The 25372-nt window shown below is 35.1% G+C and overlaps 2 protein-coding genes across 2 annotated transcripts; one reads left to right on the forward strand and one right to left on the reverse strand.

Annotated features, from left to right (window-relative positions):
• Positions 1–3215: 3215 nt before the first annotated feature.
• LOC137397964 (uncharacterized) lies at positions 3216–13562 on the reverse strand. Its single transcript, XM_068084060.1, has 8 exons — positions 12312–13562; positions 10616–11120; positions 10368–10540; positions 9523–9932; positions 9115–9221; positions 8131–8276; positions 4600–4731; positions 3216–3395 (listed from the first exon to the last, which is right to left on the reverse strand). Exons 1-8 carry the CDS (start codon positions 13560–13562, stop codon positions 3216–3218), a joined length of 2904 nt encoding a protein of 967 aa, XP_067940161.1.
• A 5770-nt stretch (positions 13563–19332) lies between these two features.
• Positions 19333–24211, forward strand: LOC137397965 (uncharacterized). The gene is made up of 3 exons (XM_068084062.1): positions 19333–19630; positions 22769–23955; positions 24152–24211. The coding sequence occupies exons 1-3, from the start codon at positions 19333–19335 to the stop codon at positions 24209–24211; spliced, it is 1545 nt and encodes a 514-aa protein (XP_067940163.1).
• The last annotated feature ends 1161 nt before the right edge of the window (positions 24212–25372 follow it).

Here is a 25372-nt window from a genome sequence, read left to right on the forward strand (position 1 = left end):
AGGTCATGACCTGGTTATTCAAGGTGGTGTATAATTGCACTGCACACTTTTACTACTGCGAAGTATGCGTGCATTACAATTATTTTCTAATTCGCAGTACACAGTCATGGCGCAGTGTGCGTTGAGAAGAAGTGTTGCTAGTGCAAATTTCTTAATAACAGATGCGTTAGGAACATCTGCATTACACTGCGCACACATGCACATGTTTTCTTAGAAAACAAATCATAGAATCAAATACTGAGTTGACTTTGATGTAATCACAACACAATTGCCAAAAGTGAATGCTGTTCAAACTTGAATGTGATTGAGGAAATAAAATGGAGCTGTAAGTTTTAGCTCTCACCAAGTTGCTGATAGAGAATGCACTTGAATTTATATTTCTGCACAGTTGTGCTAGCAAGAATTTAAAATATTTATAACTGCCAGTTGCAGAAAATCAATGTCAAACATCTTGATGCAAGAGCTCAATCTTCCAGGTCTTTGGTGGGAAACTCGAGTTTGAGTAGATATCTGTAATATAAATATATATATATATATATATGTGAATATATATAAATAATATAATATACATGTATAATATTATATATATTTTTTTATATATATATATACACATGTATCTAAAAATATAGGGAGGATATACATATATTGTGTATACAATATATTTATGCAATATATATATATATTTATGTAATATATATATTTATGTAATATATATATATATTTATGTAATATATATATTTATGTAATGTATATATATTTATGTAATATATATATATATGTATATATATATTTATGTAACATATAGATATATAAATTTTTATTTTATATATATATTATAAATATATTTATGTGACAAAAAGAGATGTCTTAGATACAGCTATGTAGGAATTGCTACAACAACAGTATTTTTCAACCGCAATAACCAAACTACAACATAATAATAATAACAAAAGAAAACTGTGACCAACTTGTTATATGAATATCGGAATACTAAAAAATAAACTTCTAGATCAACATTTGAGGCACAAAAAAATTTCTGATTGAGTAATTTATTGGTTTTAGATAACATGGTGCTTCGTTGTCAGTAGCTGTTGTATTGTGATGATTGTTCTGCCAATATTTGAAATTGTCCCTCCTGTAATAAGCCTAGTTGATTGCGGTTGCTATCTTTACAAATTTTGCAATACTTTGACTGAGTTACATATTTTTAACTTTTTACATTTCATCTCTTCTTTGTTATGTGGTTTAAGGCTTGAGTGTCTTGCGTATATTTTGTTGTATTATTATTTAACACTTGTTTCACAGCAAACAATTGTTTTTATATAGCCCATACAATGCTCTCTGGGTAAGTATACACAATTGTAATCATGCGCTGAAAACTGAATGTATGAGAAGCAGGAATCAAGATGATCCATCAAGTGTAGCGTATATGCGAAAGCTTTGTGACCAGTGAAGCTGCCACCGAAGGAAAGGTGATGAGTACCGTAAGTTCTCATGCTCAAGACGCCCGGCTTGTTCTCCAAACCAGATAATTCTCGAAAGTAAAAATAATTCTCCAACAAGCCGCGTATGCCTACAGATCGCGGCTAATGACCGAGGTTTTGTCGTTCTTGACCCCTACAGGAGCGAGAGTGTTGAGAAGTTTTTTTTTATACCCAGTACTCTTGAATAAGAAAACAGGCTACATCAGTACATGTGAAAAGAATTTTTTTTTACTTCCAAGTTCGAATTAAAATTTCTAAACCCTTGCATCAACAACTATTTGTCATGTCTCAGCTAAATTTTTATTACGCTGTTAGAGGGCTTCATATCACGTTTATGGAAATATGCGGTCAGAAATGACACGGTTTTAAGGTCAGATCTAAAAAAGATAACGATTTGTGAGTTTCTAGCCGCAATTCCTAAATCGGTTGCGGAATGTACACGTAAATTAATTTCGGCGCCTACAATATAACCGCGCGTTAATAAGGCCGTTTCTACGCAACTACAAAACTGCTAATGCTAGTTGCACTGAGTAGTTGTAGTAGGCTGTTGTTGTAAATGGTTTTTAGTATACTTTTGAATAGAGCTTGTACATTGATAATATTTTTACAAACTATTACATATGTACTACATTGCAAAACGGTTATTTTGTATGACTACAGCAGGTTTTGGCTTGCCTACAAAACCGTTTTACTTTTTCTTCTAATTACAATACAAATTTGAACCTGATTTTTCAGCAATTATTAGCCTAGCTACAAAACAGTTATATTTCTATTAAATACATATTGGAACCTGTCTTTTCAGCAAATATTAGTCTAGCTACAAAACAGTTATATTTCTATTAAATAAATCCATTACGTCCATGGTACTACTGATTACATATAATCGCCAACACAGTTACACAGTTTTCAAACCGAGTTAGGAACTGCGGGCTAGAAACTCACAAATCGTTATCTTTTTTAGATCTGACCCGGTTTTAATGACCTACGACTGTGGTGAGTTAAACATTAGCGATAAATTCTTCGTTAGTCTAAAGTATTCCATAAACATGACCCTGAAAATAAACGAGTAGGTCGCCAAAATCCCGTACATAAAAGTGTATCATGACTGCGGTTCTATGGTTATAGCGCAGAACTGAGCAGAGACCGCATTTATAGATAAGCCGCCCTAAGCCTCACGTAAGTTTTAAAAACTTGGATTTAACCGCGACTTATTACCTTGAACCAGAAGCCGCGCTCGACGACAAGTCGCCCGGCTTGAGCATAAGGACTTACGGTAATGTGGCTGTAGTAATGCTGCACGATATAATTCGATATGACGATATATTTCAGCGGACGATTCTTTAATTGGTCAGTTTTCAAGTAGAGATGAATATCGAAGCCGATATTTTATCAAAATATCGGCGGATTTTATTTTGCAAAAATTGGAGTTGTCTATTCTCTGTATTGTAACGAGGTGACAACTCCTGTCTTTTAACCAATGTTAACCAATATCTTCTCATATCGTTCATGTTAAAGCCTAATACTATATATCGAAAGAAGACACCTCCAATGGTCGATATTTGTCGATATTCGATATATTTTGAGTTCAAATAATCGAATGTACATGCAAAGATATCGTGCAGCACTAGGCTGTAGTATGCATTCACCACCAAACCTGGCCTATTTTGACATTGATATTCAATGTCAGAACAGACTCTTGACATTGAGCTTTTTGCAATCTTTGAATAGTAGTTAGGCCATAACATGGTAGCCTGTCTCAGGGGATGATTGCTCGAAAGCTTGCCCAAAATATTTAGCAACCATGGGGTAAGTAGTCATCTTGTGGCTAATGGTTTTGCGGAACCTCCAGAGCGCTAGGAAATTGATACTGAATTTTTGAAAATTGAGCACATCCAGAAAGTCATCATCTGGCTACGAAAATTACAGTATTAAGTGTTATACCTTGCAATTGAAGAGCGATATTTGTGATTCTAATGGAAATTGTCCACTACGCGCCCAAAATCTAGTGCCAAATGTCTTAAAGCGTTGATGAAATGTTGACATCTTTGCAAGAATCCCGGAGCTTCAATAACTTGAATACCTGCACCCCTGTTTTCAAAACTTGGGGCTGTATTCTAAAAGTAAAATTGATTTACTGATGGAGGTGTTTATATTTCTTGTAATAAAATTAGGTCACACTGTAAGATAGTAATAAACGTGGCAATTACAAAGTTACATAACAAAATATTTAATGCTGCCAGTTACATTCCTGCAGTTGACAATTGAACAAACATAAAACTGACAGCCGCTTGTCATCAAACTGCCAAATACTTTGGGAATAAAGCTGACAGTTGCTTGTGACCAGACAGTCAAATTCGTTGGAATGAAACTGACAGCCATTTGTCATCAAACTGCCAAATACTCTAGGAGGAAACTGACAGCTGCTTGTCATCAAACTGCCAAATACTTTGGGAATGAAACTGACAGCCATTTGTCATCAAACTGCCAAATACTCTGGGAGGAAACTGACAGTTAATTGCCATCAAGCTGTCAAATACTTTGTAATGAAGCTGACAGCCGCTTGTCATCAAACTGCCAAATACTTTGGGAATAAAACTGACAGTTGCTAGTCATCAAACTACCAAATATTTTGTAATGAAGCTGACAGCCGCTTGTCATCAAACTGCCAAATACTTTGGGAATAAAACTGACAGTTGCTAGTCATCAAACTACCAAATATTTTGGAATAAAACTGACAACTGCTAGCCATCAAGCTGTAAAATACTTTGTAATGAAACTGAGATATACTTGTCATTAAACTCTCAAATGCTCTGGGATAAAGCTGACAGTTGCTTTTTTACTAAACAGAAAGTTACTGAGTAATAAAATTGGGAGAGGCTATTTCACAAAACCATAACCATCATCCTAAAACTGCTGACGAATGGTTGGTTTCTTGTAGCGCCGCCCAATCACCTCGTCGTTCCCAATAGTTTTTTATAGCGTTATGCGAATATTAGTAAATCTCTTAAAGTTTTAATGCAAATTTCCAACCGATTAAAAAGAAAAATAAAGTTGTGCAATACGGCAGCTGACCTTTGACCTTCATACTAGTTGCAGTTTTTGTAATTTCACTCACCCAATCTTGCACCCAATCCTTAACGTAGTCAGTGTTCAGAATTGCTATCAGCCAGGTGATTTTCAATGCAGCTCGATATGCATGGCCACTTTTGGCGGCGGTTAAAGCTAGTTCTACACAGGCAATAATATACTACAAATAAAACAACATGTTACATGTAGTTTAAGATGAACTCACACAACATTTTAGTAGACGTGACCAGAAAGTTATCTGTATTTTTTTATCATTTATAATATTTTTACGTGTTTGAATTGATCTGACTGCCAGGATGTTTCCTAATTAAAATCGACAAAATTTCATTGCGGTTAAGAAACTCAGGGCAGGCGAAAAAGTGACTATGATGTCTATAGTTACAGAGACCCACAAAATAGACACGCGTAACGTTGCGACTTAAACGCAATAGCCGATAGCAACTATTACAATGATAACAACTAGTGACAGAATTTTGGCATATATTTTTCTTCTGTTTAACAAACAAAAAAATACATTTCACCTACCAAATTTTGTTTCGTGCTTATCTTCTGTAATTGCAAATATAAAAAAAAATGATTGCTGATAAAATCTACTAAAATGTTGTGTAAGATATTTTTAAGCCCATCCTCAGAAATTAATGATACTTATTCTATATATATATGATATGTATATATAATGTATATATTACATATACCTATTATAAATATATTATATATAATATATTATTATATTGATTATCATTATATATCATGTTATATATATTCTATATATAATATGTATATATTATATATATAATATATATGTATTATATATATTATATATACACATGTATTATATATAATATATATATATAATATATATGACATATATATTATATATATATGTAATATATAATATATATGTCATATATATTATATATATAAACATTATTATAGGATTATAATATATATTTTATATATAATATATATTATATATATTATACATACACATGTATTATATATAATATATATATAATATATATATTATATATAATGCTACTCATTCTAATAAATGACATAGAGCTCTGATCTAGTTAGTTTACTCTGAATAAACTCTGCAAGAGTAACGTTCATACACATTGAGAACAACTGAATCAGACAAAAAAACTAGTAAAATGTGTGTAAAACAGTATTATTTTGTTTATAACCAAAAAATACTGATCTTTAACTGCAAAACATTAGTGAAAAACAAAAAATGGCGTATAACTTAAAATACACGTGAAGGAAATGTGCTGGTTCAGAAACTCTAATTACGGTCTCCATAGAAATGGTCAAGTCAGAGTAGACAGCATTTGCACAGGCAGCGTGTACATATATTATATACTACTTAAATGCATGGCATTGCATGGGTAATAAAAAAGCAAGTAACTCATAAATTTGTATGAACTCATGAATATGATCATTTGAATTGTATAAATTTTAAAAACTCAGGCTAGTTTAATTGTTTATTATTATAAAAGCTGCGTCAATTCTACCACTTAAATGGTACGACAAACTTCTACCTCATGAGAAGCAAACTTGCATATTCTGCAAATGTACGGATGTGAAGCCAACAACACTGCCACTAAGCCATGCAGCCAGTTTGCTACGGCTTGAAATAAATTTACTTTAACCGTTACGAGCCATGAGCTCTCATACAATCATGATATTTAAGCATGCTAGTTAATTAATCCATAGTATGACAAATTGGCAGCAATGGTTAACTTGCCTCTCTGCAAAACTAGAGTTATTGAGCTAAATTCCAGAGCGAAGCAGCTTTTTAGTTCCTATAGTTTTATTGCTATAACCGGACATATGGATGACAGACCAACAAATGAGCAGTTAGATTTGTATATAAGGGATAGAAGGTAAGTGAATCACAAAGCAAATCAGTAGTGTAAATAATAATTACAACAAGGTTACGATATAAAAATTAATAGATGTATATGTGAAATAGAATAGAGCCTATCACTTTTACTTATTGTACTCGTGTTTATGTTTCACAATTTTTATGGCAAGCAAGACTCACCAGTTAAAAATGCAGTGAAGACCGTTATTGGAGGCATTACCCACAGGTACTTGACTTGAAAGTGAATTAAACTTTACTAGTGGATACTCAAGGCTAGGGTTGATACTGTGTATCGTTAATATTCAAGACAGAGCACATTCCGCTGAACATACTAAACTGCGCGGCTATGTTCTCTGAAGGTTGAAATTCTAACCAACTGATTGGTTGTAAATTTTAAGAGGCTGAACTAGTCACTAGTTTTCTTATCATTGCACAAAAATACGTAACAATATCCTACTAAAATATGAGAGCTGCAAATGAAGTTAAATAAATGTTCATAGTGTTATTGTCACTTGTTAATGTCTGTCGTTATGGTTTGTCACTGATATCAATTCGTTCGGTAATGTTGGAGGTTTCTACAGTGACTACGCAGGACGTAAGACTACGCAAGTTGAATTGCTCGCCTGCCAATATAAGGCATTATATCAGAGCAAAACCTAACTGCTTTGCGTATGACGCGGGTCATAGCATAACGTCACGAGAAGCTGTTCACTCACATTATTAAACTCCCTAATAGCAAAACTCTCCTCCCTACTTCTCATTGTTTATAAGACAAAAAACTTTTCTCATGATATGTAGTTTGAAAGTTAGAATGGCAAATGTTGTTATATGTTAAATACAAATCAATTTTCTGTCCAAATACTCTTCTATTACACGGGCAACGCCGGGTGGCACAGCTAGTCTATATATATATCTCAAAGTCGTGTGTTCGTCGGAAATCCGGCTATAGATCTTAAAATCTTGAATTAAATATTCCGTACCGAAGAGGATGCGATCTCGGACCAAGCTGTTCACAAGTCTTACGCCTAGCCCACCAGACTATGGAAGTCGAAATGTTAGCCACCCAATATAAGGCATTATATCAGAGCAATACCTAACTGCTTTACGTTTGACGCGGGTCATAGCATTACGTCATGAAAAGCTGTTCGCTCACATTAAACTGCCTAATAGCAAAACTCTCACTACTTCTCATTGTTTATAAAACAAAAACTTTTCTCATGATATGTAGTTTGAAAGTTAGAATGGCAAATGTTGTAATACGTTAAATACGAATCAATTTTCTGTCCAAATACTCTTCTACTACACGGGCAACGCCAGGTGGCACAGCTAGTTATATATAAATACATATATATATATATATATAAAATTGTTTCCTCGCCCCGGTTAATCCGTATGGGTGGTAGTGGTTTCTACTGTTGGTTTCTGCTGTTGCTGTTGGTATTTGGGCAAGCCACATTTTATGCGCTGGTGTTATTGCACCCAGTGTGCCCCAATGACTACTGGGATTACAGTTGTTCTTACATCCCAGCATTTTTCAATCTCTTCTCCAAGAGGGAGATATTTCTCTTATATATATATATATATATATATATATATATATATATATATATATATATATATATATATATGTGAGGTGAGGTGGCACAGCTAGTAGGAACATATTTTCAAATCATCAAAAGATCTTGTTTATACCTGGTATAATGAAGGCCAGTTTATTGGATTGGCGAATAAGACAGCTTTAGCAATTTCACCAAAAGCAAATCGAGCATTTTCATGAGGCACCGCTGGTCCGCAGCATCCGTTCATAGCTGTTATATAGTCAAACGGCCAGCGATTATCTGTAAAAATGCAGAACAGCTTTGGTTAAAATTTGAACTTAACCTTATATGTTCTTTAAAGCTTATCATCATATAAAACGAGTTAACAAATGCATGAAAAGCGTTTTTACTTTAAATTTATTTCAAATTTTAACATTTGCTTAGAGAATTTGACTGATTTTCTAAAAAAATGTTTTTACAATCATTTCGGTTTTTAAACTTCTAATGAAAAAACACAAGCAGCCACATTATCTAGATTATGCATTCTATAAAAATTTACTTTGACTGGAGCGATATAACAAATATTTATGCATTTATTTTGAAACCTCTAATTTTTTTCAACAGCCGAAACAGTATTTTCAGCTGATGAATAAAAAAGTTTCAATGTAAAATACTAAAAACTACAAATTAAACAATTAAGTCCCACAATCATTATACATATGCGTATATGAGATGAATGCCTGGCGTTGCATAAATAATATAAGTTTGCACAAAAAATTTATTTTTATTTAACATGTAACAACAGTTGCCATTTGTAATATTCTCCTAGTAATATTGTACCAGTTTATGTGTTATCAAGATTCAACTGTATTCTCTGCTCTCTAGCATAAAACTGAATAATATGGTCAAAGCTGTAGGTCTAAGCGCAAGCATAGTCAAGGCTAATGTGAGTATAATAGCTATATAAACATAAATGTGGGAAAGTCAGTGTTTATACAAACATTCCGTAGTATGCTATTGCTATGAGAAAATAACATCATCAATGTCAACATACAACATCCCTTTCCATCTTTAATCGAATTCAGTGCACCAGTATTGAATATGCATATACTTCTGAGTGTTACACAAGCTAGGATACAGCCAACGGCTACCACAGGCACCAAGGAGAAGGCACCAAGCAGTGCCAGCCCCACAGCACAACCACAAGCCAAATCGAAACCCAAACTCAATGACGCAATCCTCAAGCTACCAAGAAACACCCAGCTTTATGCACAGTTCACCCAGAATTCCAAAACTACCTCATACTGAGACTGCTTATATGTAGATATTTGCTCAATGATAACAACTTGTATTACTACGACTGGCTAATACAACAGACTAATACGAATACCCAGATTTTCTCTTCTTTTTGTTTCACTTTTTATTTCTACACTACACCACTATCCCTGCAAGAATAATATGACTAGCACTACTTTTTAGTCCTACTCAACTAAATTCACACAAAAGGACACTACTGGCTAATCAATGACTAATAGGATTTCCATACCGCACAGGCATATTCCGCACCCTAAGTGGCCTGATTGGCGTATCAAACTTAGCACTCTGACCTTCTTCTGGTGCTGCTGGGTTGCTACTTCTATCTGGAATATTACCTGCATTGCCAGCAGTACCTACACCACTCGAAGCTAAACTCGAATCAACTGAAGAACCATTGTTAGAAACACCTAGACTACCCCGCTGAACAAATCGTTTAACTTCAGAAACATTTCTACGCATTCTTTTTCCCTCGGAGCTTTCTACCACCACCTCTGAACCATGCTTCCCTACAACCTTTTGTTCCAGTGGATGAAATGTAGAACTAAGCTTGTCAGTCTTGGCCTGCCTTACCAAAACTTTATCTCCTACAATTATGTCATCCTGTGACCGACCTTCATCTGTAAGAGCCCTACTTTTCTCCTGAGCCAGTGCTTGATGATCCCGCAGTTCACCATCCAGAGATTCCTGTCTCTCCAGACAGGGTAACTTTGTCCTCATTGGTCTTCCCATCATTAGTTCACCTGGAGCTACACCAGTCACTGTATGAGGTGTGGAACGATATGCTAACAGAAACCTTCTAAGCTCAGCTCTGTAGTCCTTACCGGACATATGTGCTATTTTGAGACTTTTTAACAAGCTCCTGTTCTGCCTTTCCACCTCTCCATTAGCAGCAGGCCACATAGGGGTAGTTGATAACCAATAAATCCCATAACTTTGCAAAAACTCTTGGAACTCGCTGCTGACAAATTGTGGACCATTATCAGTCCTGACACTTAAAGGAACACCCCATCGACATATTATGGAATCAAGAGCTGCCGTGATTTTATCTGATTGAGTAGACTTCAAAAAACACACTTCAAAGTAACGACTGTAGTAGTCAACTACTACAAACACACTTTCTCCATTAGGCAGAGGTCCCAAAATGTCACAGGCTATATGTTCCCATGGACGATCTGGCATTTTAGTAGATACCATAGGAGGAGGTTTTGAAGGTGCACTAACCACTTGGCACTCATGGCACTCTCGACATTTAACTTCTGCCTCTTTGTCCATTCCTGGCCACCATAACTTGGATCGAAGCAGATGTTTAGTCTTTTCTATTCCTTGGTGACCTTCATGTGCCAACTCCACAGCCTTTGCTCGCAGCACCACTGGCATGACTATATTGTTGCCTCTCATGACAACACCTTCAACATCACTCAACTCCGTGTACACTGACCTGTAAGCTGGTAAACAAGTAGACCACCTTCCATCTAACAAAGCATCTCTCACTAGTTTCATCTCAGAACAGTCAATAGATGCCTTCTTGACCTCGTCAAATGACATTGCTTTTGGAACTGACAACCTAGCTACCGTATGTACATATTCATCAGCAACATTAGCCACATTCCTGATGCAATCTGGACTAGCAGAAAGCCTTGACAATGGGTCAGCTATGTTTTCCTTACCTGGCTTGTATACCACTTCATAATCAAATGCCATCAGTCTCAACACCCATCGCTCAATGCGAGCAGAAGGTCGAGATTGTACTTTGTTGAAGATAAACTGCAGTGGACGATGATCAGTGACAAGACGAAACTGCAAGCCAATGAGATACATTGCAAAATGCTCACAGCCCCACACAATAGCTAATGCTTCTCTCTCTGTCTGGGAATAGCGCCGTTCCACAGAGGATAAGCTTCGATGCCCATAAGCTATTACACGCTCCACACCAGCTATCTTCTGACTTAAAATGCAACCCAGCCCAAATGGACTGGCATCAACTGTAACAGTGGTTCTAGCACTAGGGTCAAAATATGCTAGTGTCTCTGTCTTTGACATCAAGGCCTTTATGCCTTCAAAAGCAGACTTCTGTTCTTTACTCCACAGAAATCGAACTCCTTTCTTAGTTAGCCGGTGCAACGGCTCAGCCAAAGTTGACAAATTCGGAAGAAATCTACCAACAAAGTTTACCAACCCAAGAAAACTTCGTAACTCTGAGGCATCTTTAGGTTCCCTAGCACTAACAATAGAGCTCACTTTCTTGGGACAAGGGGAAACACCATCAGCAGAAATCTGAAATCCTACAAAGTCTATTTTGGTCACCCCAAAGACACACTTGGATGCGTTTAACGTCAGACCTAGACCACTCATTCGTTTCATGAACTCAGCTAAGCGTTCATCATGCTCTACACGATTCTTACCAAATATCACAATGTCATCTGCATAGTTTTGGCACCCTGCCAAGCCCGTGATAGCTTTCTGGATTTGGTACTGAACCAGTTCCGGTGCTGAAGCTATCCCAAACATTAGTCTCTTATACCGATAAAGACCAAAGGGGGTAATGAAAGTTGTGATATCTCTAGAGTCAAGATCCAGTTCGAATTGATGAAACGCTTGTTTCAAATCAACCTTACTGAAATACTGGGCACCGTTCAAATTGTACAACAACTCTTTTACTGTAGGTATAGGGTGCCTCTCTCTAATAATAGCTTTGTTAGCCTGGCGCATGTCAACACATAGACGAATATCTTTCCCTTCATCTTTCGGAACAGTAACTATTGGGCTAACCCATCTAGTGGGTCCTTCAACACGCTCAATAATTTCTTGCTCTAGCAACTCATCTAGTTTGACTTTTGTGAGCTCACGAAGGCCAAATGGCAGGCGTCTTACAGGCTGAGCCACTGGTGGAACACTCGGATCAATGTGCAATGAAACCCGAAAATCTCTCAGCAACCCAACACCATCAAAGCATTCCGGGAAGCGATCAACCCATGAATGAACTCCAGGACCCCCCACACCTAGAGCCTCACTCCCAGCAACCCTAGCCACCATCGGTCCAACCCTAAGCAAGTCCAACAACTCAGAAGTATGTCTGCTTAACAAAGTAGTAGCCCTACCATTAAAAACATAAAATACAGTATCTACACGTTTGTTAGTATCAGGCATAAAAACATGAACATGAGTTTCACCAATCAGATCTAAGCATGCAGATCTGTTACCATAGGCAAAAAGTCTTTTACTTGTCTTAGTTATTGAACAGTTAATAGAGTCAGCAGTGTATTTGTCCATCAAATTGCAGGAAGCCCCAGAATCAATCAACGCAGGTACATCTGACCCATTGAGTCGTAGTATTGTTCTTGCTGACTTGTTAGGATATAGATTAAACACCTCACCATAGTAGTTGTCTCCCTCATCAGCCAACATCTCGCTACTAATTGTAAATAGAGCATCCACATCAGCCTCCTGCGCATTGTTTGTAAAGTCCAAACTGTCCACAACAGCTGCTTGTGTGGTAGACTTGTTGCTTTTATCACAGTACTTCGAGCCTTTGAAGTGCCCTTTTCTTCCACACTCATTACATCGCTGCTCTCGTGCCGGGCATTCTCGAGCTGATGCCAAATGTTTGATCGACTTGCATCTATAACAGGCACGACTGTCTTTTGTTTGTGTCTTATAGCGCACTCCACTAGTGCCGCTAACCCTGTTAACTGGTTCACCCTCTCTCTTAGCACCATGACTGACATTAGCCTCTATATCACTCGTCTGCCGCAAAACAGCCTCTTCAGTTTGGGATATTGCTATAACATTGGCCAATGTGAGCGCCGAGCCTTTCTCCAAAAGTTTCATTCTAAGCCTATTGCTACGACATTTCTCTATGACTTGGTCTCTAATGACATTTTCAGTCTCTTCAAACTCACAGGTCACAGCCAATTGGCGTAATCTGGTCACATAACTAGTAATCGTCTCCCCTTCATTTACTTCAGTGCGACGAAAAACTGACCTTTCATATGGCACATTCGTTTTTGGTTCAAAGTACCTGTCTAAAGCTGCCATTGCCTTGACATAAACATTGTCACCTTCAGTCTCTTCAGGCAAGACGTCGAATATGTCTTGAACTTCCTCTCCTGAAAGATCCATCAGCATCGCTTTCTTCTGTGCATTATTAGCAATCCCCCTAGCTGCCACAAAGTACTCAAAGGACCGTTTCCACTTCCTCCATCTTGACCCAACAGTCAAAGGGTCCACAGCCACACCAAATGGCTTAATATGAGCAGAACCATAATCCATCACGAGTCTTTGCAATTAAGTAACCCGAATGATAAAAATCCACTGCAAACTCACAATCACCTCACCAATACATCCTCGTCGCCATTGTAATATTCTCCTAGTAATATTGTACCAGTTTATGTGTTATCAAGATTCAACTGTATTCTCTGCTCTCTAGCATAAAACTGAATAATATGGTCAAAGCTGTAGGTCTAAGCGCAAGCATAGTCAAGGCTAATGTGAGTATAATAGCTATATAAACATAAATGTGGGAAAGTCAGTGTTTATACAAACATTCCGTAGTATGCTATTGCTATGAGAAAATAACATCATCAATGTCAACATACAACACCATTCTAACATTCAAGCTTCATATTATGAAAAAGGTTTTTGTGCAGGTTAAATAAATTAAAAAGACGAATGTAAAGGTTTTCAAACTTTGTCAAAAAACTGCAACTTTAAAATTTCATATTATGTGGAACATGTTTTTTGCAGGTCAATAAAACAATTAACAAAATAAAACAACTATAAAAGTGTTTAAATGTAAATGTAAAATAGTTAGCAAGTAATAGCTATAGTCTTTTTTGCTACGATTACAATAAAAGATGGTTTGGTACAATTAATACCACTCGAGAAAACAAAATAAAAATCTTAAATATGTTGAATTAATAATAACAATCCGTGCGCAGATTACAATAAAAGATGATTTGGTAGTGATACAATTAATACCACCTGAGAAAACAAAATAAAAGTCCTAAATATAAAGCAGCTCTAAAACCATCATTACTACTAATGTTCCTCAGCCAAATTCGCAAGGAATTCCATGCTAATGACACACAATAGGCAACCCGTCTATGGCCACCAGGAGAGGAGGAGGATGGAAGAGGTACGGAAAATAAAGAATGACGAGTGTTGAATTGTGTTGACAAATTAGTTTGAGATTTAAATTGTGTGAAGGTTAAAAGACATATCCGTAGTTGGTAAAGTTGCTGTATAGGCAAAACCCGAGATCTTTTAGACAAAGGAGTTGCGAAAAATAAAAGTATTTATGATATATTATTCTCAGCCATCGCTTCTGGATGACTAAAATTTTGTTTACATAGCTCATTGGAGCATTTCCTCATGCTTCCAAGCAATACACTATTTTACTGCTAATTAGAGTATTATATAAAAGCAGAAGAGGCATTTCTGGTAAGATCAACGAGGCTTGGTAAATAAGTCCCAAGCTTTGTCACAGCTGTTTCCTCAATAGTTCTATGTGTCTTCACCAGTTTAGTGTATGATCTATTGTAACGCCTAAAAGTTTTATGGTATCAGTCATTAGTATGCTTTGTCCATTCATGGAAATGTTTTCTTTCAATCGAAATTTATTTTAGGGACTTTGAATAACTATGAAATTAGCCTTGTCAAAATTCAATGTTAGTTTGTTTTGGTCACACCAGTTTTTTATTGCATTTAATGCTTTGTCAATTTTTTATCGCATTTAATCTGTGCGTAGGTTACAATAAAAGATGATTTGGTAATGATACAATTAATACTAACTGAGAAAACAAAAAAAATCTTAAATATGTATTACAGTTATATCTTTATTCAATTTTTTAGCAGTATAAAATGAGTTAGTATTGTCAGTCATATATATATATGATATATATATTCATATATAATTATATATTATATTTTAATATACATGTATATATAATGCATATATATAATATTATACATATTTGTAATATATACAATATGTAATATACATTATAATATACATGTAATATGCATAATTATATAATTATATATATTACATATATCTAATATGTAATATATATAATATGTATTACATATTATGTCTTAATATAATATATAGAACTACCTTTTTTAGTTAGAGATTAGCCTTTGTGTCTGTTTTTAAATTATTGCTAAAATAAAAATCACAAACAATACACACAAATGAAGTATTTAAAGGTATATTTGATAACTTACAAAGTCTGCACAGGCTGTCTCTGATCCTGCGCACAGGAGGGGAGCAAATCAAATTATAGTTGAGACACTGAATTTCTGGTATCTTATCTGGTTCCATCCCTTTTTCACACATCCTTCATTAATAGAAAATTGACAACCATTTTGAAAATGCTCCATAGACTTGCATAGCAACTAGCAGAGTGCGTCTTACATAAATAAATTAGAATAATGTATAATCTTAATAATAACAATAATGTATATCACTGCAAAAATGGAAATTCACGGTTCTTGAGTTAATGCTAGATGTGTACCAAAACTTGCTTCTCTCATTTCTGTTGAAGGTGAACTTACATGTTAAAGATGTTATGATACAAGTCATGGTAAAGCAAAATCAAAGTTTTTCGTGGTTTAATTACATGCAGACTTAAAGATGGACTTGCGCAAAATTTTAGTAGATTTTATCAAAAAGTATTAGTATATTTTACCATTTGTGATTTTTGATGTTTGAAGTGATCTGGCTGCCAGGATGTTTTAAGATTAAAATCAACAGAACTTGATTATGGCTAAAATGATATAACAAAGAAGCCTCCATAAACAAAGAAATGTGTTGATTCACTTACTTTTTCCAAAAGAATGCGACAACAATATTTTTTGTGACTATTTCATAATCCATTTTGTTTTTTTTTGTTGCTTGCTTTTTTAAATTTTATTTTAAAATTGGCTAAATTATTTTTATGCGTAAACTAATGACCTCATAAAACTCTAAAACATTAACTCGAATATTGTTATTATTAAGAATCTTTTTTTATGTAAGAAAAATTTGCCGGTAAAGTCTCTTCATAGCTTGCAGATAGTTTATATATGCAGGTTATATTAATTTGTATAATATATATGTTGGGACATTACAATGGAAACCAGTGCATTACATGGCACATGATATTGGCTATGTCATTATAGTATTATACATAGCTGGTTATTTATGGAATAATTACAGATTACCTTCACTTGCTTAATGTATAATTCCAGGATAATACTTTTGCTATAACAGCTCTCTATACATATATATACTTGGGATGTCTCTTACCAATTCATTGTAAACTCAGTGCTGGAATAAAGAACATAACAGTGTGAACGCAACAATATATACATTAATATTATAGTTGCATTCATTTTAACATTGCACTCAGCTTTGTAGCTGCTTATTTCACCAAATAGTTGCAATATTCCTGTTATAAAGTTCTATCGTTGCTGCCACAGACCTACTTGTCTGACCAACAACAGTCTTGAATTAGTACACTGAGTAATCTTTAAAAATACGGCTACATGTGCCGATTGTTTTGTGGGTTCTGACTGAAATCACGAAATGAACGAAAAACGGACTGACTTGGCCAAAATTCACAGAATTGTCTGAGCTGTGCATGCGCACCGGAATTGTCGACGAAATGCTTTTAATTGGCTAAACAAATTATTAGCGAGCACGATTCTAGCAGCTTTTGCAATTTATATAGTCCGAAGCACATAACACGACACACAAAAAATCCTAGCACAATTTTCCATATTACATGTAAATACGATGTAACTGACTTGACTGCGCTAAAGATAGCAACTGTTTTTACAATGGTCCTTTCGCTGCTAAATAAAAAATGTTATTATTAAAAAAAACGATTCGTAGCCATAGTGTCCGAACAATAAAAAACCAATAATAGCGCTATCTAAGCCGTTGTATCGTATGTACTGAATTGTACTGAATTGTACTATATATATATAGTTATATATATATAGTTATATATATGTATATATATGTCTATGTAAATATATAAATATATATACATATATATATATATACAGTATATGTATATTACTTTATTGGCAATAATTTCGTTTCAAATAAAAACATTTTTTTTAATATATGCCATACAACAATAATAACAAAAAGGCCACCAGTTAGCCACTAAAATCAAATAAATGGTTTAACATATAGAATGTTTAAAATACCTTTCTCTGCTAAGGATATAGATATAAGGTCGAAGATTGTTAAAGCAGTTAGATATGATATTTTCCAAGTAACTGGTAGTTGCTGTAAGGAACTTGTTCATAGCACGTAAGTTGAAATGAGTTGAGAACCTGTAATTGTCATGTAAAAAACGGGGACACAAACCATGAAAGATCTTGAAGCTTCTAAATTGAAGTAAAATAAAAGTATAGAATGGGCAGATTAAGAAGTTGCAAAGATTTGGAGAAATCATTCATTAGAATAACTATGCTTGAATATGATGTAAATGTGCAATTAGTCAAAATGCACTTTTTGCAACAAAAATCAATTATTTGTGACATATCTTGGAGCTAGATTATAATTAATGTGTATACCATAAATTATAGGGCAAAAATTAATTGATAATAAAATGCAATAGCACATTTGCGTTTGTGTACACTCTGCAAAACTGCAATTTATATATATATATAATATATTATATTATTATATTATATTATTATGCCCTGCAAAACTGCAATTTAACATGATTGATGCTAAAAACAGCACAAAAATCAATTGTAAACCATCTATTTAGTGGAAATACTTTTTAAAACCATGACAACTAAAAAGCTAAATGTCTAAAAGCCATGTCTAAAAAGCTGACAACTCAAACAACCACAGAAAGCTCCAAGTCTGCAACAATGACAACACACCTTAAGAAACTTACTCCAAATTCCCACCAAACACCAACCGTTATGCTTCCAACTGATTCTACCTCTGCACCACGGCATGAAGAGACAACAACTAGAAAAATAACCAGTTATCCGCAGAAAACTTTGATTGCTACGAAATTGACTCTAATATCGATGGCTAGTCTGACAACAACTTCTCCAGAAAACCCCAGCAAACAGACTTCACTTTCAGCTATGACGACCCAACCTTTTACAGAGCATTCAGAAAATGCCTTCTCTACTAAACCAACAACCTTTCAACCGTCTATTGTGTCCATGAAATCTCTTCAATAATCTATTCGTTCCACTGCCTTTGCTAGATGTGACCTGCCAAACTGGATAACTGCGACATTTGTGCTAACACTGTATTGTACTTGTGCTAGATCTCTCTAATGGACTTCAGCCTTCTGAAAGCATAACGAATCACATCAATTAATACTGTGAATGCATAATATAATATAATATGTAGACTAAACTAGGCAGCCATTGGTTGATTGTCGTAATCCAACTATATGATGGTAAGCTGAGTGTGGATTGGCTTTTCATTGGTTTAGCCTGAGGTCCAAATAAACACTGGCCACCCATAGAGTGGTCAGCTCAGTCTAAACAACGTCATGTGGGAACCACCAGAAGTTTACTGTAATTCAACTCTCCAAGAACGCAATTAAATACCTACTAACAAAAAATGTTTTGAAGCTAGTCCATGATTAAAACGGAAAAAATGGCGGGGTCAATATATTTGAATATGTATACATGTATATGTAGTAATACATAATTATTGAATATATATTATTATTACCTAATTATTGAATGTAGCAAAAACAGCATTGTACAAAAAGCTGGCATTTGAAATATGAAATGGGGCACTTGTGTCTCATATGTGAAATTGCTCATAAATATTATCAGTTAAAATAATTTAAAATTGTGTATGGAAACTTTGCATAAACTACAGGCTATGATCTACAGTAGCAAAAACACTATCTTTGAGTAAAAAATTTAAAGCCAATTCATATTTGGCAAGCTAACAGAAAATCGTATTCAAGCTCAACCAAATCAGGCCCTACACAGTTTTTCTTCTAGTAAACACTTGCGCGCCAGTCTCGTAATGCCTCTCGATTTCACACATTGAGCTATGTTGCCCCCTTTAGGACTAACTCTGCTCTTGGCAGCATTTACTACCATAGTTGACGCTGCCTTTGTGTTACCCTCTAGCGATCACAGACTGGTATATGAAGCACAAATCAGAATTCTGCATGACACGCTGGTGAAAGAGGAGTGCAGGAACTACTTAGACAACATCGTGAAGAGAGACAGCAATGATGAAAAGGCTGAGGAAATCAAGGGTATAGTGGTGAAGACCCACTATGAGGACCTCTTAACAAAACTGGCTGAGTGCCGGGAGCTGAAGAAAAATGCAAAGACAACAACAAGTATGAAACCATTGTATCTCTCAATAAACTAGGATGTTCGTAGCAATCTTCAGCTTATTTGGTTAATAGAATTTAGGTGCTGGATCAGATATGGTCAACTGGCATTGTTGATTATCTAGAATCCTAGTTTATTATTAGCGCTCTCTGGGTTTAACAGCACAGATTTTCACAGAAAAGCGCAGCCTCAATGGCAGCGAAAGGGATCGACTACCTAAGGCTAAATAATAATTGTGACATCACATTTTGAGAACCTGGTTCTTTTTGCAGGACATAATTTTGACACCCTGTTTTTCATAGTTCTATTATTCTTTGTGCATTGAATATAGGCTCATTCGAAAGCCAAGACTCTGATGTATTGAAATATATAACAAAAAATTTATGTAATTATGTAATTAATTTATGTAAAACATAAATATTGATGAAATTTATTTAAATAAACGTAATTTTATAGTACTGTCCAAATTCATGATCATCCAAAGATAAAAGCCCATTGATATGTGACGTTACCTTCGAGCAAATAAACACAGAGTAATTTTTGACAAACACTGTTTCCATGACGCGTATGATTGGCAAATTCGAGCCAATCCGCAAGTTAACCGCATCATGGAAATGGCATAAATTCACAAGCTAAGTGAGTTTTATGATTCAATGTGAGCAGGTTCACATTGTACAGGCGGTCGTCGATGCTCGACGGAATATCGAGAAAGTTTGACAGCTGAAAACTTTCCCGACGTATTCACATTGCTTCGTCGATGCCATTGATTTACGGTTTACATAATCGACAATGAACGACAATTCAAGACATGACACTGAAATACACTATGTTTCCATGACATGCAGATGTGATCCAATCCGCAAGTTAACCGTATCATTGAAACGATATAAATCTGCAAGCTAAGCGAGTTTTGCTATTCGCAAAACTTACCGAATCCATCATGCTTGCGAATGATGGAAATGGCACTTGCGAATGATGCGCATTAAAATACCACACCAGCTATTCAATTTTAAACATTTTCAATATTTATTTTCGTCCTTTTTCGATCGAGTTTCACATGTTTGTGCCACTAACTGCATCGCTAATTATTAACTTATAGCGAATCAATCCTTACCTTTTTTTAAACAAGGCGGGGGAGTCACTCCGCATCATGCGAATGTTCATAGAAACACTTAATTCACATGGTAACACAATGTGTGCACAACTCCAAATCCTCGTGATGGACATAGAAAAATAGTGATAGAATGTTCAATCTTGCGCAACAGTGCAGTTTTGTTAGTAGAATTAACAGATTTGACAGAGTTTGTAATTAATATTTAAAAGATTTAAATTGAATCTAGTGTAAGTTAGAGTAAGTTATGAGGTAAGTTAGAGGTAAGTCAGACTGTGTGTTTTATCACTCTATTTATTGCTGAATAAAAGCAATTCATTCATATTATTAAAATGAAGCGAACCCACAGAACTATTTTTATTGGAAATTGATGTTTTAACTTTTATGCATAAATTTGGTTGTCCCATTCAGTTTTAAGCGATACTGCTATATGCAAATAATTGAAGCGATTATAACACTGAAAATTAAGAAAATTACAGTATTCCTATAGGAGCATTGCACCAAATGCTACTTTATATATTCAAAACCAACATAGGAGCAAACTCATTTTCTACCAATAGATATGACTACTCATTTTAAATAAAACACAAATTTAATAAATTCTGTATATTCTTGTAAACAATATTTGCTTTGTCAATATGATGGTTTTTCACATGCAAAAAAGTTTCACAAGAATTTATATTTATGTATAACAAGCTTGGCTGTGTTTTACCTTTTGGAATTTTCATAGTCTTTTAAAAATGACCAAAATGTCTCTGACAGAACTTATGCTTAAGTGACCTAGTACTTTGCTGCTAGATTAGCTTTATCTCCTTGAAAGACAGTTTAATGAATGTATTTTTAAACATTTTAGACAAACAAGAACAGAAGAAACCAAGAGTAAATGCTGAAATGTTTGAAATAGTAAAAGTGGACAACAAAATTATAATCTGTTGAGAATATTTAAAAATGAATTTGAAAGATGCTACCGAATTCTCAAATTGTTAATTAAATAAACAGCTAGAGTCAATCCTTTAGTCTAATAAGTTATTTCGGAAACAATATTGTTTGAGCAAATTTTGTTTAGCCTCATTTGATGTTTATTGTATTCATGCATTAATGATTGGCTACCATTCTTACTTTGGGTTGGAAAAAAGAAAAATGTTTCTAGGTTGCCGACAAAAAACTGTCAGGGTGGACTAGCCAGTACAACTTAATAGTTAATTACTACAGCAAATACTCAGCGTTGCAAAACTTAAAACTATATTTTGCTTTTAAAAATATTTATTCACATTTAGTTCATTTATTTTGCTTGCAAATTTTTTTTAATAATTTTGCTTTAGCGACAGAATTGGTGTATTGGATCAATAGCATCAATAGTATTGATGTTATCAATTATTAATCAATAATATTGATTACTAATCAGTAACATCAATAACATTGGTAATAAAGTTGCAAAAATATTGTGCAATAAATATATCCCACTTGTGTAGAATCATTTTAGCTACAAAACTTGAAAAAAGAGAAGTTTCCTGTGTGTAAATTTTATATTTGCAATTATTACTATCTTTGTAAATCAGGGCGAATGCTTGCAGCCGTTAACGCTGCGGAAGTCCTTGAGCAAAGAAATTGGTAGCAACTTATAATAAATTCATATCAGCCTTTAAATGCTTTACTCAGAACAAGCAAAGTAGTGAAAAGTTGTATAAAAAATATAAAAATAGTAAATATATCATAGATAAAAGTAGATGAAAAAAATATTACTTATACGTTGATTTATTTTATGTATTTTATATATTTTATATTATTTTATAAATATTACTTTATAGTTTGAAAACAAGCAGAGACAAAGCAGCAAAAAATCTAACTTGAAGGGTATTGCTTAGTTTGCTAAGTGTTAAACTTTGTGGTCAGCAGTGAATTTATTATTTTTAGCTTTTTCAGACAAACACAAATTCCAGAATCATAAGGATTCTATCGGAAATATTGCTTCCTTTTAGAAATTTTGGTGTGAATATTGATTTTGTGACAATAGGGCTGTGCTTTTTTGTAGCAACTCAAAAGTCTACAACTCCAACAACCACTCCGACAACCACTCCGACCACCACTCCGACAACCACTCCGACAACCACTCCGACAACCACTCCGACAACCACTCCAACAACCACTCCAACAACCACTCCGACAACCTCTCCGACAACCACTCCGACAACCACTCCAACAACCACTCCAACAACCACTCCAACAACCACCCCGACAACCACTCCGACAACCACTCCAACAACCTCTCCGACAACCACTACACCAACCACTTTGACAACCACTCCAACAACCACTTCGACAACCACTCCAACAACCACTCCGACAACCACTTCGACAACCACTCCAACAACCACCCCGACAACCACTCCAACAACCACTCCAACAACCACTTCAACAACCACTCCACCAACCACTCCACCAACCACTCCACCAACCACTCCACCAACCACTCTGACAACCACTTCAGCTCAGCCAACAACCAAAAAAACCGAACCAACAAAACACCTAACAGTGGAGCATAAAACAACATTTGTGATGACTTCCACACCCAAGTTCTACCTGAAAAATTCTACAAGGGTTAGTCCAAATGTGTCTTCTCATGTTGAGTCAACGACAGATTTTATTACAAAAGCACATGCAACTCCACCATCTGGCAAACCATCTATTTCAACCAAACACACAACTCAAAAGCCTATCTTTGATTCAAAATCAACTGATGCTGTCTCAGGTTCTACAGCTGTTGTGACTCCAACCTCAAAAGCAGAAGTAAAGTCAACTTCTGAGATTGCTTCTAGCCCTACCAAAATGAGAGTTTCAACCATAGAAATGAGAACCATTCCATTGACAACCTTTTCTTCGACACAGCTTACCTTTACCGTAGGTGATAAGCTAACAACACCTGCAACAACCAAACAAACATTAAGCTTTACCAGTTCTCAAGTGAAAGAGGTAACCACACCTTTTCAAGAACCACGTAGTACTGGAAATCCTGCTGCTGTCAACACCACTCAACTTCCTGAGATAACGCCAACTGCAGAAAAGACTACCTACCAAAAGAAATCTACCAAGTCTGTGGAACCAACACCTACTAGTCCATCTAAAAAGCTGACAACTCAAACAACCACAGAAAGTTCAAAGTCTGCAACAATGATAACACACCTTGAGAAACTTACTCCAACTTCCCATCGAACACCAACCGTTAGGCTTTCAACTAATTTTACTTCTACACCATGGCATGAAGAGACAACAACTAAAAAGATAACCAGTTATCCGCAAAAAACTTTGATTGCTACGAACTCGACTCTAATATTGATGGTTAATGTGACAACAACTTCTCCAGAAAACCCCAGCAAACAGACTTCACCTTTAGCTATGACAACCCAACCTTTTACAGAGCATTCAGAAAACACCTCCTCTACTAAACCAACAAGGCTCTTTACCGCAGATCCAATGAAAATCTTGTCTAATCAAACCAGCACCACATGGCCTCCTAAAGTAACGACTGGAATGTCTGTAGCAGTGACATCACCAGCATCCATGACTAGCCAAAGTTTAACTACGGCCAAAATTTTTAATCAGACAGCAATGTTGGTGGAGTCGTGCAAGAGTGCCGCCATCTACTCAGAAAGCTGGAGGTTTTATAATGAATTTGAGGCAACCAAACCTATCGATATCTCCCACTGCGATCTACAGAACAAAAATTGGTTCAAGTTTGACGGAAATGCAGGTAAGAAAATAAAGCACCCCAACCGAACTCATTTTATTTAGTTTTTGCAAGTTTCTGGTAGACAGTTGAAGAATGTCAATTAAAATTTTTATTTTTTTAAAATTTAACTGAGTCTGGTCAATTCAATGATATCCTGGGTGATAGTTTTCTTACAGAGGCTCACAATCACGATCAAACTTTATAGATTGAGAAAGCAGGAATATGCGGTTAACTTGTTGCATACCACACTCAGTATAGTGAGGTTATAGTAGCCTTTGTACAAAACTTTTCTGATTAGGAAGTATGCAAAGGAAACAGCTGTGTTCCTTTGACTGCTCTACAACAATCAAAACCACTGAGCGCAAAGCAATCGGATATATATATATTTGATAATATATATACCTCAAAGTCTGTCTTTATTCTTTCCAGCTATAGCTACTAAAACCTAAGATTGAAAAACTTTTTCATGCTGGACTTACACTTGCAATGATTGTAGCTGAAATGCAGGAAACACGCACTCTAACCACAAAGCTATGCAGTTATTAGCCTTCAATTAGCAATAGCACTCTTTTACTGTATTACTGTATATCCTTTTCCCATTTACACACGCTAAATTACATGTTAATTGATACTGTGCGCCCACAGGTTTTGATACCCTTGACATATATATATATATATATATATATATATATATATATATATATATATATATATATATATATATATATATATATATATATATATATATATATATATATATGTCAAGGGTATCAAAGTCAAGGGTATGTCAGTGTATATATACAGTGTATATATACACTGTATATATACAGTGTATATATACACTGTATATATATATATATATACAGTGTATATATATACACTGCATATATATATATACACTGTATATAT

This window comes from Watersipora subatra, chromosome 6 (assembly GCF_963576615.1).
Source record: "Watersipora subatra chromosome 6, tzWatSuba1.1, whole genome shotgun sequence".
In the NCBI taxonomy this organism is placed as follows: domain Eukaryota; kingdom Metazoa; phylum Bryozoa; class Gymnolaemata; order Cheilostomatida; family Watersiporidae; genus Watersipora; species Watersipora subatra.